The sequence below is a fragment of the Asterias rubens genome, chromosome 14 (assembly GCF_902459465.1).
Source record: "Asterias rubens chromosome 14, eAstRub1.3, whole genome shotgun sequence".
Classification (NCBI taxonomy): domain Eukaryota; kingdom Metazoa; phylum Echinodermata; class Asteroidea; order Forcipulatida; family Asteriidae; genus Asterias; species Asterias rubens.
The window spans coordinates 13,011,624-13,025,493 of NC_047075.1; the positions used below are offsets into that span (position 1 = coordinate 13,011,624).

General features: G+C 38.7%; 1 protein-coding gene across 1 annotated transcript; it reads left to right on the forward strand.

The window, feature by feature from the left end:
- Positions 1-1,460: 1,460 nt before the first annotated feature.
- Positions 1,461-3,774, forward strand: LOC117299174 (zinc finger MYM-type protein 1-like). The gene is made up of 3 exons (XM_033782634.1): positions 1,461-1,634; positions 1,789-1,938; positions 2,080-3,774. Exons 1-3 carry the CDS (start codon positions 1,461-1,463, stop codon positions 3,772-3,774), a joined length of 2,019 nt encoding a protein of 672 aa, XP_033638525.1.
- The last annotated feature ends 10,096 nt before the right edge of the window (positions 3,775-13,870 follow it).

Genomic DNA, 13,870 nt, shown 5'->3' on the forward strand with positions numbered 1-13,870 from the left:
GTGAAAGTGTTTGTGTAAATTCGTGGCTAAAATATTCAATAATATATTTATCTTAAGTACATATTATACTACTAATACTATTCCTATAAAATTTAAAATTCAGAGTCCAAAACTCTTCTTACCACTGTACTTCTTTTCAGTTTGTCCGATGTCTCAGTCTGGATGTTGCATTTCACATGCACTATGACATGTAAAAGCATGGATTTCCAGTGAAACAAAGATGGCTGCCTTTTTCAGATTGATGGTGTGATGCAGTAGGTCACATGACAAATACTCTGAGCTGTGATTGGTCTATAGTTTACACACACTTGCATAATTTTGTTTCGTCACAAGAGGGGGGCTAACGAATGGGCTTTAATTAAGTCCACAGTAGGGAATACATTTTTGGGGAACCAACCTACTTTGTGTGGACCTTTTTAATAATACTGAAAATCAATTACGCATGGAAAATTAGTCTAAAAAAACAAAACAAACCTATGTGGACCTGGTGTAAGTCCACACAACTACAACAGTCCACAGTATGTTGGTGTGTAAACAGGACTGTGTCCACGCAATGTATGCAAGGCTTACACACACACATACATAGAGCTTAACAACAAACCGCAAAGTTCGATGAACTGTGACAAGACCTGGCTTGTCGCGTGTATGTATACACGTAGCATGCAGTCAAAACCTTGAGTGCACATGCAAGTGGTGCAATACAGTGAGGGAACTGTACAGACTTTATCGCCGATTGAACTAAAAACGGCACTTTGCACGTTAATATAACTTCGTTATGCAACGGCCGATTTTGTTCAACTTTCACAATTAGGCTTTTATAGTCGTTATCTATTTAAAAAAAATTCAACATGAAGTTTGCTCAAAAGAAATTTGAAATAGAATTTATTTATTTTTTTAACTCGTCGTCGTAACAAACTGTAACATTTTTATGACGTCATTAATGTAATAATGTCAAAGGTCATGAATTACACTTCATTTCGTACACTAAAACCATGTCCAAACTCTGTTTCATATTGACTCCACAGCTTAAATTGTGACTTTTTAAGCATTTTTGGCTTCAACTTCCGGTTTGAACCGGAAGACAAGGTCCATTGTGTACTTCAGGAGTTATGATTTTTTTAATTATTAAACTTTAATTTAACGTAATTCGACACCAGATGACGTCATGATGACGTCATTGTTCAAGTGCCGTCTTCAAGTTAAGGTTCAAGTATGTGCCAAGTTTCAAGGTTCAATTCAATTTCAATCTTGAGTTATCTTTTGGATATAAGTTCCCGGGAAGAAGAAGAAGTAAAAGTAAAAAAAAAAAAAAAACCTCGAACAATAACAACAGGTTTTCGGCTGATGGCCGAACACCTAATAAACAGGAGCAGTTTGGGCCATGACAAGATTATTTTGTCGAAGACCTTCAAGCTGCCAAACGATAAACGCTCACGCTGGCCTCCCAAAGCTTTTCTTAAATGGATCTTAGAAAATTCTTCTCAGTGGCTACGTCCCAACAGGAACAGGATGAACATGATGCCCAAAGACAAAGTGAAATTGGTGAGATTGAGAAAGAACAAGGTGAATGTTCGAACGTTGAGATAGAGACTACTGCTGAACAGTTCCCCAATCAACCTTATCAACCTGATGATGTGAGTTGCATCCAAGTTCAAACACTCCAGAACCGTAAGCTTAAGTTTCAGCACAAGTGGTTCAAAGACTTCCCATGGCTTCATTTCGATCAGAGCATAGGTGGGGTACTTTGCCACTGTTGTACTTAGTGCTTCTCGGCAAAATCTTACTCAGCTTGCCCGCTGTTCAGATGAGGCTTTTGTGTCAAAGGGATTTCGCAACTGGAAGAAGAGCACAGAGAAATTTAGACAACATGAAAAGTCGACCACTCACAAGCTTGCTTCTGAAAATCTAAAATTTCGAAGAATCCAAACTGATATCAATGTGCAACTCGACTCTAGACTTCGAGAAGAACAACATACCGCACGGTCAGCTCTTCTAAAGATCATTACCTCATTGCAGTTTTTAGCCCAACAGTAGGGTCTTGCCATTAGAGGAAAAGATGCGTTGGATGGTAACTTCCAGAAACTATTGCAGTTGCGGGCTGATGATGATGACAATCTGAAAAGATGGCTAACAAGGAAGACTACTTTTACAGGTGGTGACATTCAGAACGAAATTTTGCAGTTAATGGGCCAGTTGCGGGCTGATGATGATGACAATCTGAAAAGATGGCTAACAAGGAAGACTACTTTTACAGGTGGTGACATTCAGAACGAAATTTTGCAGTTAATGGGCCATGCTGTTTTGAGGGATATCTGCAGTGATGTGAACAAAATGTCTACACAGTTTGGAATCATAATTGATGGAACGCAAGACATTCAGGGCAATGAACAGGAGAGTGTGTGCGTGCGTTATGTTGATGATTCGTTTGTTGTTCAGGAGGAAATGCTAGGCCTCTACCAGGTTTCCTCAACAACTGGGGAATCACTTTCTAAGATGCTGCAGGATGCCCTGATACGACTGCAACTGCCTATAGAACACCTTAGAGCACAAACGTATGACGGGGCAAGCAACATGTCTGGAAAATACAAAGGATGTCAAGCAGAGATTAAAAAAATACAACCGATGGCAAGTTACTTTCACTGCGGAGCCCATGTGACACACCTCATCACTTCCAAAGCACTGCAAACTGCACCATATATAAGGAATGCCCTTGGATATGTACAGGAACTCGGCAACCTATATAACAGCTCTGGAAAGTTCAAACACCTGTACTTGAATCTACATTCTGCTGACACTGATAATCCTTCCCCTACAAGACTAAAGCCAATATGCCCAACTCGCTGGTTAACGCATTCAGCTGCAGTTAAATCGGTTTTGCAGAATTTTGAAGCCGTATTGGACGCCCTTCATGAAGCAGCTGAAGACTTTGGGACAAACACTTCATCAAGAGCTAGCGGCCTTCATAGTTGTCTTTCGTCTGGAAAATGCATTCTTGGATTGTTTACAGCTTTACCTGTTATCCAGTGCCTTGAACACTTTAATAGGGCTCTCCAAGGAACAGATAAGACAGTTTCTGGGATGCTTGATGCAGCAGAAGTAACAAGGCGTAATCTACTCACCCTTCGTTGTGACCAACAATTTAGGGAGGTCTTTGAAGCAACAGAACAACTACTCATACAGTGCAACCTAGAACCAGTAACTCTTCCACGTAAGCGCAAACTTCCAAAAAGACACGATGATGGAGCTACCCAAGAGTACACTGCCAACTCTGCAGAGGAATTGTACAGAGTGGATTTCGTCAAGGTCATTGACAGTGCAATTTCTAACTTAAAAGACTACTTCACATCCACTGACCTCATCTTGTATAAGGACTTAAGCGACGTGCTACTTACTGGGTCCGTTCAGCCACATACAATTCGTAAGTATCCTGAACTCACAGATTCTCTACAGCAACAATTGGCCTTCTTCCGGAATCAGTTTAGTGGATCATCCGTTGAGGACTACCGAAAGATCTTTTTGGCAATGGTGCCGGAAGTCCGTAGAATGTTCCCTCAAGTTGAACAGTTGCTCAGGCTTCTTCTCATCTCCCCAGCAAGTTCATGTGTAGCTGAACGTTCATTCAGTGCTCTACGACGCATGAAAACATGGTTGCGAAGTACTATGACTCAGAAACGCCTTAACCATCTCATGGTCTGCCACGTACATCGAGACCGACTGGCAGCAGTAAATCCTCAAGCCATTGCACAGGAATTTCTACTCAAGTCAGAGTCATGAGACTATACCTGTCAGCTGGAAAAAATTCAATCCAATGAAGTTTCCATTACTAAATAAATTGCCAAAAATTTTTTTGAATTTTTATTGCAGATTCACAGACCATAACACGTAAGATTGACACAATAATAGAAAATCAACAAATCCAACTAGGCCTGCTGAGAACCCTAATAACAAAGGTTAAAGGGCCCGATCAGGAGGATCTGGAGGATTTCGTGCCCCACCCGATTGACAATGAAGAAGACATGGATCGCCTCTGTCAAGAGTTGAACAGCTCAGAAGATCCGAATTACAAAAAAACTCTGGTAGTTTGTGTTGTCATGATTTATAATCTTAGTAACAATTTTGGTAATTTGTAATGCGCAACGTCTGTCTACAAATTCCCCCTGGCATAGGAAAGCTGCCGAATAAAGTAGACCTACTATACACAAGTCTCAAATATGACAATTTTTACACCCACTAATCAAACTTTAAATTAAAGGGGCTATGTTATGTCTATAGAAGATGTGTGGCTGTACATTGAAACTCTCAACCAGTATCGGCGTACCAAATCTATGGACGGTGTGTGCATTTGTGTAGTAACCGGATGAGAGTTCATAATTCCTCGTACATCCAACGGCCTGCTTTGATCATGATGACACAGCCCTTGTAATTTTTAGGCTGTTAATTTATATAATGTATTTCCACAAAAGGACTGCTGTATGAAAAAGATCGAATTCCACTCAGGACATGTGCAATCTGAAAAAGCTTTTTGATCACAGCCACGTACTAGGGTGGTACATTAATGTGTATAAATTTCTGGATGATAGTTGGTACAAATCAAAATGTAACAAATGTTTTTAAATTTGCATAGCACAAAACGGAAACTTTAAATTGGGACAGACCTTTTTTGGGTCTTGAAATTTTTTGTCAATAATGCTCAGGAAAATAATGGGTGTTCCTGTCAAACTGATTAAGTATGCAGTTCTCTCTGATTTTGTAAATACTATTCACCATTTTCTAAAAATCTGTGTTTTGTTAAATAGATTCACCACCTTAGCACCTTGGGTGGATACGACATAAACGAAACCACAAGGAGGATCTTGGGGAAGATTGGGACCAATAAACTCTGGTCCCAGTACAGCCTCAAGGGGAATCAGAAGAGGAAGGCCCTGATTGAGCTTCCTAGTTTTAGCGTGGTGATCAGTAAGTATTTGAGCCAAGTTGACTATTGTCTTATGTAGCACAAGTATCTACCAATAAGGCAAGGCGTTTGAACAGGAACAAGCAGAAATGTTTTAAGACGGTTCTTGTTTTTGAATGTTTTGAATTATGATACCAATTTAAGAAGCACCTTAAACAGTTAAGCAAGGTGCTGTGGCGCATTCATCAGTCACTGTTAACAGCACGGAGCAATTTACCCCTTCTCTTAATAGCAGTAAGTGTAACTAGGTTCCGAAGGACGGATTGTATCATGTGTTTTATCAAAGCTAAATCTTAAAAAAAAACTTTAAAAAATTGATAGTTTGTCTGGATGTGCATGGAACTCATTTTTATTAGCAGTTTACTTTTTTAAAATTTTATTTACTCTTCAATTGGTTACTCAGTCTCAAACAACTAATTAATTTTTGTTCCATCTTCATCAAAATTGTCAATCAACCAAGGGTTGGTTTTTTTGGAATTGATGATCTTTAATTAAAAAACAAACAAATTGTATTTGCTCTCTTAGAAGCATGTCAGAGAAACCACCCAGCAGCAAAAAGGATCGAAATCGAAGAGGCCATGTCAAGTGTGCTTAAGTATTGTCCTCACAAGATAGGGGGTGACAAATACAAGGTCACCAAAATTTGTTCCATTCTTACCTGCCTATTTTATTTTGTTTGTTACATTTTCTTTTTGTGTTAATTTCATTTCAGAAGTGTCCCCATAACGAAATATTAATCTTATGCATTCTTCTTCTATGGTTTTGTGAAATTACACACAAACTCACAACTGACAGATACACTTCTCTTATACTCAGACTCCAATAAAAACAAACAAGACACAAATTTTTGAATTACTGCCACAGTCTGAAACCAACTGATTTTATTTGTGCCGGATACCGAATTGGGCAAACTGGACACAAGAAAAACAAGCGGGGTACACCTGACCCCTAACCAGGATGCACTTGCACCCGAACCTGGGTTTAATTTGACCCAAAAATACAAAACAAACCAAGATGCACTTGCACCCAAACCTGGGTTCCATTTGACCCAAAAATTAGCTGCATATGTCAGCCACAAACCCAATATAATTTGTGTAGGCCTACACCAGATCAACTTTACTGTGTTTTGTAGAAATTATTAATTTGTTTAATTACACAGAGTACAGGATAGAGTTGCGCTTCCACCGATGAAACCTCAGTCGGAATCATGGCCTCATGAAACTTTCGAACGCCATGGCAACAATACCAAAACCAATTAACAAATCCATTGTGTTTATAATAATTATTACATGTTAAATAAACGCCAAAATCGGGGTAAATGGCTGTCTGAACCCTTCCAATTATGCCAATGCAGCAACTTGAAAGAAAAAAAAAACAGCCAATAAGAACATTGCCAAATAACAGGTGGAGTAAGTGGGATGGCGGTGGGAAAATTATTCATATCTTACCACCTTGAAAGACTGTGACGAAGTGACAGATAAAATAATAAGCCCGCCAAAACAAAAAATCCTGATGGGGGGAATCACCATGATTTGTTAAAACAAAAGTAAATGTAATACACTGATTTGCTAAATATTGTTGAATTGCAACACAGCATGACCCAGAAACCCAGCAAGTGATTTTTTTGCAAACTATGCCATGGATGCACAGGGAAAAAACAATTAAATATTGCTTGTAAGAAAAACGCTGTGGGTATGCCCGGAACAGACTGTGTACAATGAAGGTTACGCTGAGTATAAGGCCTTTAATCCTTAGGGTGATAAAAGGAAATGTTTTGCTTGGTTTTGTTATGTTATTTGGTCATAAAGCTTGCTGGTTCAAACAAAACGTTTTGTACATGATGTTCATCAGCATGCACACAGAAATTTGTATTGTTCATAGGGGTTTATGAACACACACTGATTCCATCTTGGTGGAAAATAAAGAGCTTATACTTTCTACTACCACTTTCATGTGAATGTGTGTTCAGTTTTCTAAACACTTTGCCAAAAAATATCCTCAACGCCAATCCTGCCAAGTATTCATTGTAAACCATTCTTAATTAATGAACTTAAACTGTTATTTACAGGAGCCTCGATCAGCCACCAGAACAGCAGAAGTGACGGAACTTGACTCGGACTAGTACCACACTGTAACAATACTGGGCAAATGGGAGGAGTGGCTGTGGCCATGTCGTCTCTCTTAATTAAGGCACTGTACACGTTTGGTAATGACTCAAAACAAATATTAGCATAAAAACTTACTTGGTAACAAGCAACGGAGAGCTGTTGATAGTATAAAACATTGTAGGAAACGACTCCCTCTGAAGTAACGTAGTTTTTGAGAAAGAGGTAATTTCTCACTAAAATAATTAAAACTTCTTGCTAGAAGTTTTTATTCCTGTATGAAAGCACACAAATTTGTACAACAAGGGTGTTTTTTCTTTCATCGTTTTCTTGCAACTTCCATGACCAATTAAGCCCAAATTTTCACAGGCTTGTTATTTTATGCATATTTTGGGATACACCAAGAGAGAACACTGGTCTTTGACAATTACCAAACGTGTTCAGTGCACGAGCGGGGTTACCCAATGGTTATAGATCATTTTGAAGGTTAGTTTTTAACTAAATATGAAGTGTTGTTGCCTATGTTGTTGTACACAGTTGTGAAAGTGGCAGAGCAAGCAACACAGTGCTGCTGCCATTGAATTATTTTTAGTTTTATCATGACATTCGTGTAAATGTATTGTAATGTAACAAACGTCGTGCTAGGCAGTGCGTCTATGTAAAGACGTGTGTATGTTGTATTGTACATGTTTGTGTATGTAAAACAATAATACATGAATGGCACTTATATTATTACTGCAATGCTTGCACTACAACTGTATGTAACATAAGCAGTGAAGTGGAAATACATGAATAGAAAGCACACAGAAAAAAGCAAGGGGTAAACAATGAAAAGGGAGACAAAAGCGGGGGGGGGGGGTGGAGGGAAGGGGCCTTCAAGGAAGACTCTGATAGGGTCGAAACGTCAGGCCATTGACTGTTTTTTGCATTTACACCATAGGTCCGTCCTTTTGGTTGGTAAGCAGGTTGCAACAGCTAATTCTATTTTTCATATTTAGTACTGATTACAAAAAGTAAACGCATTATTCTCAAGAATTAAAAAAAAAAAAATTTTAAAGGCACTGATCACGAAAATATTGAAAGACTTCAGGCCTAAAGCCTTTTTTTAGGCATCTGAAAGCACACACATTTTGTACAAGGGTGTTTTTTCTTTCATAATTTTCTTGCAACTTCGATAACCAATTGAGCCCAAATTTTCACAGGTTTTTTTATTGTATGTGTTATGTTCATCTCTGCCCCCAAAGTTACGTCTTTTGGTATAGCGCCCTCTCGTGTTGCGCTAGTGCTCTTCGCTAATAAGTTTTCTGTAGAATTCGGTTTTCGTCAAACCACTCAGTAGAAAGTGCCTCTTTTTCACCGTTTATGACTTGTTGGAGTTACCTTGAAGTCTATCTAGTGGTAAGCATGGATTTTATTGTAATGGTATTGTAGATTAATTTTCAGTAAAATGTTGTCTAATTAGCATGTATTTTTCAGTCATGTTTTCCCGCCGTATCATTTTCCGCCTTCTAGTTTTTCTCTCATTTACGTAGTTTTCGTTCCTTTTGTTCCCTTGATTTATCATTTTTGTGTCAAGGCCATTGTTAAGCTGTTGGGTAGTTTAGTGAACTAGCTTGTCCAGGCTCCCTTGCTTAGGGATGTTTACTCTTCAGGAAGTTCTAGGGCCTTTTATGGTTGTATAACTACGCTAGTTGTGTGAGTTTAAGACTTAGTTTTTGTTTATAGCAGGGCTTGCCTAAACACTTCCACTCGCCATTTTTATTTTGGACGCTATGAATATTCATGAGCTTGTTTCCTTATTTGGGCCTTGCCTGCTTATGACTGGAGGGCTTTCACTCGCTGTGTGTATTGAGTGCATTAAATAATTTATGCATTGTTGTTTATTTTTAGGTTGAAGATGACGAGAAGAGTAGTGTTTTGAGCAGAGGTTTATATTGTTGAGGACATCTTGAGCCCGAAGAGAGAACAATTCTGTAAGAGTAATTTCATGCTTGGGAAATTGTTATTTCTATAATTAAGTGGTTTTTTGGTGATCTTTTTTAGTTATTTGTTATTCCGGATGTTGTTATTGTGCTATTAATCTTTATTCAGTTTGTACTGTATATTGCTCTGTACTTATAGTTGTACTTTCTGCATTAAACTTTCAGTTTTACCGTTTTGTGGTACACTACACATTGGTTATCTGTTTGGAGTAGAGGGCGCCCCGGCTCCCCAAGTCCTTCACAGTATGCATATGTTGGGATACACCAAGTGAGTCTTTGACAATTACCAAACGTGTCCAGTGCCTTTATTATTATTATTATTAGTATTGTTTGGTTTATTTCAGAAATAAAAACATCACAGCCTTAAAGGAACATTGCAGACTTGGTTTTTGCTAACAAAACAGTTGCTGGCAGTGTAAGCACTTATAGCCCACCATACACATAAACTGACAAACCTGTAGAAGTTTGAGATCGATCGGCCATCTGGGTCACGAGAAAATAGTGAAAAACCGATTACACATTTGCATGAATAAAACGCATGAATAAAACGCTCACTGAGCGGAAATCGGAAAATAGTTTTATTTATTTCTCATCAAATATGGTATTTCAAACAGAAATATTTATAGGGATGTTTTCTACTATCATCATTATTAGACCGTGTGAGGTTTATGTAAATCTGTGATCTTAAAGAAAATTTAACTCAGACATGGACAACAATCAACTCGGACGTGGACAACAATGACAGCAACTCGGACACGGACAACAATAACAGCAACTCAGACATGGACAACAAAGACAGCAACACAGACACGGACAACAATAACAGCAACTCAGACACGGACAACAATGACAGCAACACAGACACGGACAACAAGGACAGCAACAAGAAGGATGACAATGAAAGTAATAAACAAAAAACAAAGCTAAAAATACAAAAAAGGTAAAACCATGCGCAGTATAACAAAAATGGAAGCTGGAAAAACCCTTTACTCTATTAACTGTTATTTGCATTCCATAGGGCGTTTACGAAACGGAGGCTCAGGCTCAGGCTTAAGCTTCAGAAACGTCGGCCATATTGAAGCCTCACGAAGCCTTTGCGAATCCACCCCTTACCGAGGCTTCGTCAGGCTCCGCTTTGGGTCAAATTCCGAAGCCTGAGGCTTCAATATGGCAGACGTTTCTGAAGCCTGAGCCTGAGCCTCCATTTCATAAACGCCCCATGGTCTACAGAGATAGGTACAGGACTGTTTTTATACCGTTAGGTTAGTTTTGCAGCGAGGAATGGAGAGGTGCATCGCCCCTGTTTCTTAATTTAAAGACTGTTATACAGTGAGGTCCGAGTTTGGCAAAAGTGAAACTGTTCAAATAACAAAAAGTTGAACACAAAATAAAATTAAGTAGTGTTTTTACAGATTTAAACGTTGAGCTATCTTGCCATGTGTTGTCAGTTGAAGGAAATAAAATGTTTCGTGTAAAATGAACTCCTGTATAACTTTTCCCGTACATTTTTCTTTTAGTCAATATAGACCATTAAGTTTGTTAGTTAACAATATTGGTACATTCCAGATAGTGCCGGGACGTTAGTTTCAAACTTTTTTGGAGGTTATGCGAACGTTATTTTTCTGTAATTGAACTTTGCCAGAATGATATTTAAGTTCAAATTGGGACGTTGCCGGAACGTTAATTTGGAACATTTTGCGACGTAATTTAGTTCAAATCGGGACGTTGTCAGAACGTTAAATTTGTTACATTTTGCGACGTTACTGGAACGTTAATTTAGTTCAAATTGGGACGTTGTCAGAACATTAAATTTGGAACATTTTGCGACGTTTCTGAAATGTTAATTTAGCAGAAATTGAGACGTTGCTGGAACGTTAGTTTATACAATTTTGCGACGTTGCTGGAACGTTAATTTCGAACATTTTGGGAGGTTGCAGGAACGTTAATTTTGCACATATTGGGACGATGCTGGAACGTTTATTTATAACATTGAGACGAAGTAGCATCGTAAGTTAACAACATATTGGGAGGTTGTCAGAAGGTTAATTTTGGATGTGGTATGGACGTTGGCTTACAACGTTAGAAACAACGTCACAACATCAAGAAAAGTCTACACAAATTCGTTAACACAACGTTACACATCAACGTTGCAACAACAGAAAATGTACAGATGCAACAACGTTCTCGCAATGTTTTTTTTAACACGTTGCTGGAACGTTAACTTACAACATTGAGACGTTGTAGGAACGTTAATTAATAACATATTGTGATGTTGTCAGAAAGTTAATTTTGGATGTGGTATGGACGTTGGCTCACAACGTTAGAGACAACGTTGTCAAAACATCAAGAAGAGTCCACACAAATTCGTTGCCACAACATTACACATCAACGTTGCCACAACAAAAAAGTAACGTTGTAACAACGTTCTCGCAATGTTTTTTGGTTAGCTGGGTTTTGATCTCAGCGAAGGTGCTGTTTTAGCTTGTGCTGTAATATACAAGGGGTTCAATCTATTCAGCTTTTATAAGAAGACAGCAGCAGAAATCATAATAAAACATTGTACTTTGTCACAAGTTTCCCTGTTGCTGTTGTTGAGAGATCTTTCTGAAAATATGTTTTAATGCAGATGATGACAACATAGAAATGGACGATGACATCAGCAACCTACTGCGGCAGGTTAATGCTTCCTCTAAAGATGGTATGCAGCATAAAGTTGGATCAGTTGTTGAAGGTCAGTATCATTTCAAATATCAAGCTTCACTTGAGACTACCACACTTAATTAGGCACAGATTAAGTGGTCTGTTAAGTGGGCAGGATCATATTTTATCATTCAATTATCAAAATGCCTCTTTCTTTGCTTCCCTTGGGCTGCGTTTAGCGTGTATTACATTTTGTGGGCAAAGTAGTCAGACACATGCTCACTTTTTATTGTGTAACAACAACTATTTAGCTTAGTATTGAATCAGACAACTAAGTTTGCCACAAAACAGAATAATCTAATCCCCTTGTTTCATAGTCTAAGCATAATGTTTGTGCCAGTGTGGATTAACCGACTGGAACAAACCTGTACTATGATACTTCGGACAGTTTATAGATTCTGATTGGTCAACACTTGATCACATGGGATCGATGTAGTTCAACATGTGATACAATGGAAATTAGCAAATGTCCCCTGAACCAGCATTATGTACAACTAGTCATGTTTGGCCTTTGTGCTGTATACCATGTTTATGCATTGGCAGTCGCCTACGCTCTGAAAATGTATCCGTTTTGAAGTAATATAGGTGCGCGCGTATTTATAGACTCATATTTACAGATATGGTGTTGTTTACATTCAGCTGAGCTCACAGTTGACAACAAAAAAGTAAAGCCATTATAAATAAAGCGTGACCCAACAAACCTTGCATATAAACTAATGTGACAGAATTGCTTTCCTACTTTACAGCTCACAATGACGATACTCCTAGTACTTCACAGAGGAGATTCTCAGTAAGGAAAGGAAGGTGGCCCCATACATTTAAAGCTGCATTGAATGAAAACCGTAGGCCATCACCTAAAGATAGACTGTTGACACAAAAAAATCATTGTGGATGAGTTTATCCATTGCGGAGAGATACATTGTAGGTCAATTTTCAAAGCCATAGCAAACACTGTCGTTGATATGTCTCCAGCATCATTCGAAAACGATTCTGGAACGGGTGTTAAAGGGTTTGCCCGATCGCTGGAAACAACATACTATAATCACCACTCAATTCGTCATGCAATGGCTGAAAAACGGAAGCAGCGTGCTTTGAATAGCACTACAAGTAAATGCCCCAGAAAAACTCCTGTGAAAGATTCTTATGGCTGTTCACAGTGGCAACCCACAGCATTTTCTGATGGAGAGGGCCAGGAGTCAATGGAGGAAAAGAAAACCTGGCTGCAGCATGAGTATCAGAAGAGAGACAAAAACATCTCTAGAGTTGTAGAGCACATGAAATCTACATATATCAACCAACGATATGAAATCAACAAGCAGCCAGCATCTCTGCATGATGTAAAGCAGTCATGGCCTTTCTTATTTCAGCCTCGCCATTTGTCAGATCATTTCCAGTATCTTGTTGGACAAGAGACCAATACCGTGTTCACAAGCAATGTAGCATCAAAGTGCAGCTCTATTCTTCAATTCATGAGTGAAAAGAAGAAAATCAGCGACCGATGGCAGTTACTCATTAAAGATGGTTCTGCTGATTCACCCTCTCAAGCAACCGTATCGTCTTGTTCGGCTATTTGCACTTTCCCACAATATTTTAGGGAGGAGGACTTCTTCTTGTAGGGATATAAGGTACTTTAATGTTAATTGGTTTTACCCTTATGCCAATGTGTGATAAGCACTATAATCTGTTCTTTTAATCCACAGGTATGTTACCTAAGTGGGATTCAAATCCAAGGCGCTGTAATCTTGAGCAGATGTCTTACCTACTAAACCACCAGACACTGAATTTACACACAAAAATAGGTCACTTGCTACTCCCACATAAACTTGCTGACATGAGTGGAATCTGTCCGTGACATCTTCATTACATATGAACTATTCCACCAAGTATTTGTTCTGTGACAGGGTCTGCCAATTGTCAGTTTTTTTTATTTAAATTGTATGAGATATCTCCCAACTCACAAGGCCGGACGGCTATCGACCCAAATCAACTGTCACCAGGGACATGTTGCCGCCGAGAGACTTTGCAGAGATGTCAAAGGAAAGCCCGGTTTTGGTCTGTGCAGGTAACTAAGGATAGCACAAAAAGAATTGTTCACTTTTAGAAGTCACTGTCATTAAAACAAAAAGTTA

What these genes read in the sequence shown, in the direction of transcription:
- LOC117299174 (XM_033782634.1), top strand. Translation starts at nt 1,461, where the DNA reads ATGGATCTTAGAAAATTCTTCTCAGTGGCTACGTCCCAACAGGAACAG. An exon ending in AACCTTATCAACCTGATGAT is followed by an intron (nt 1,635 to 1,788) that starts GTGAGTTGCATC and finishes AATCTTACTCAG; the next exon opens with CTTGCCCGCTGTTCAGATGA. An exon ending in GAATCCAAACTGATATCAAT is followed by an intron (nt 1,939 to 2,079) that starts GTGCAACTCGAC and finishes GGTAACTTCCAG; the next exon opens with AAACTATTGCAGTTGCGGGC.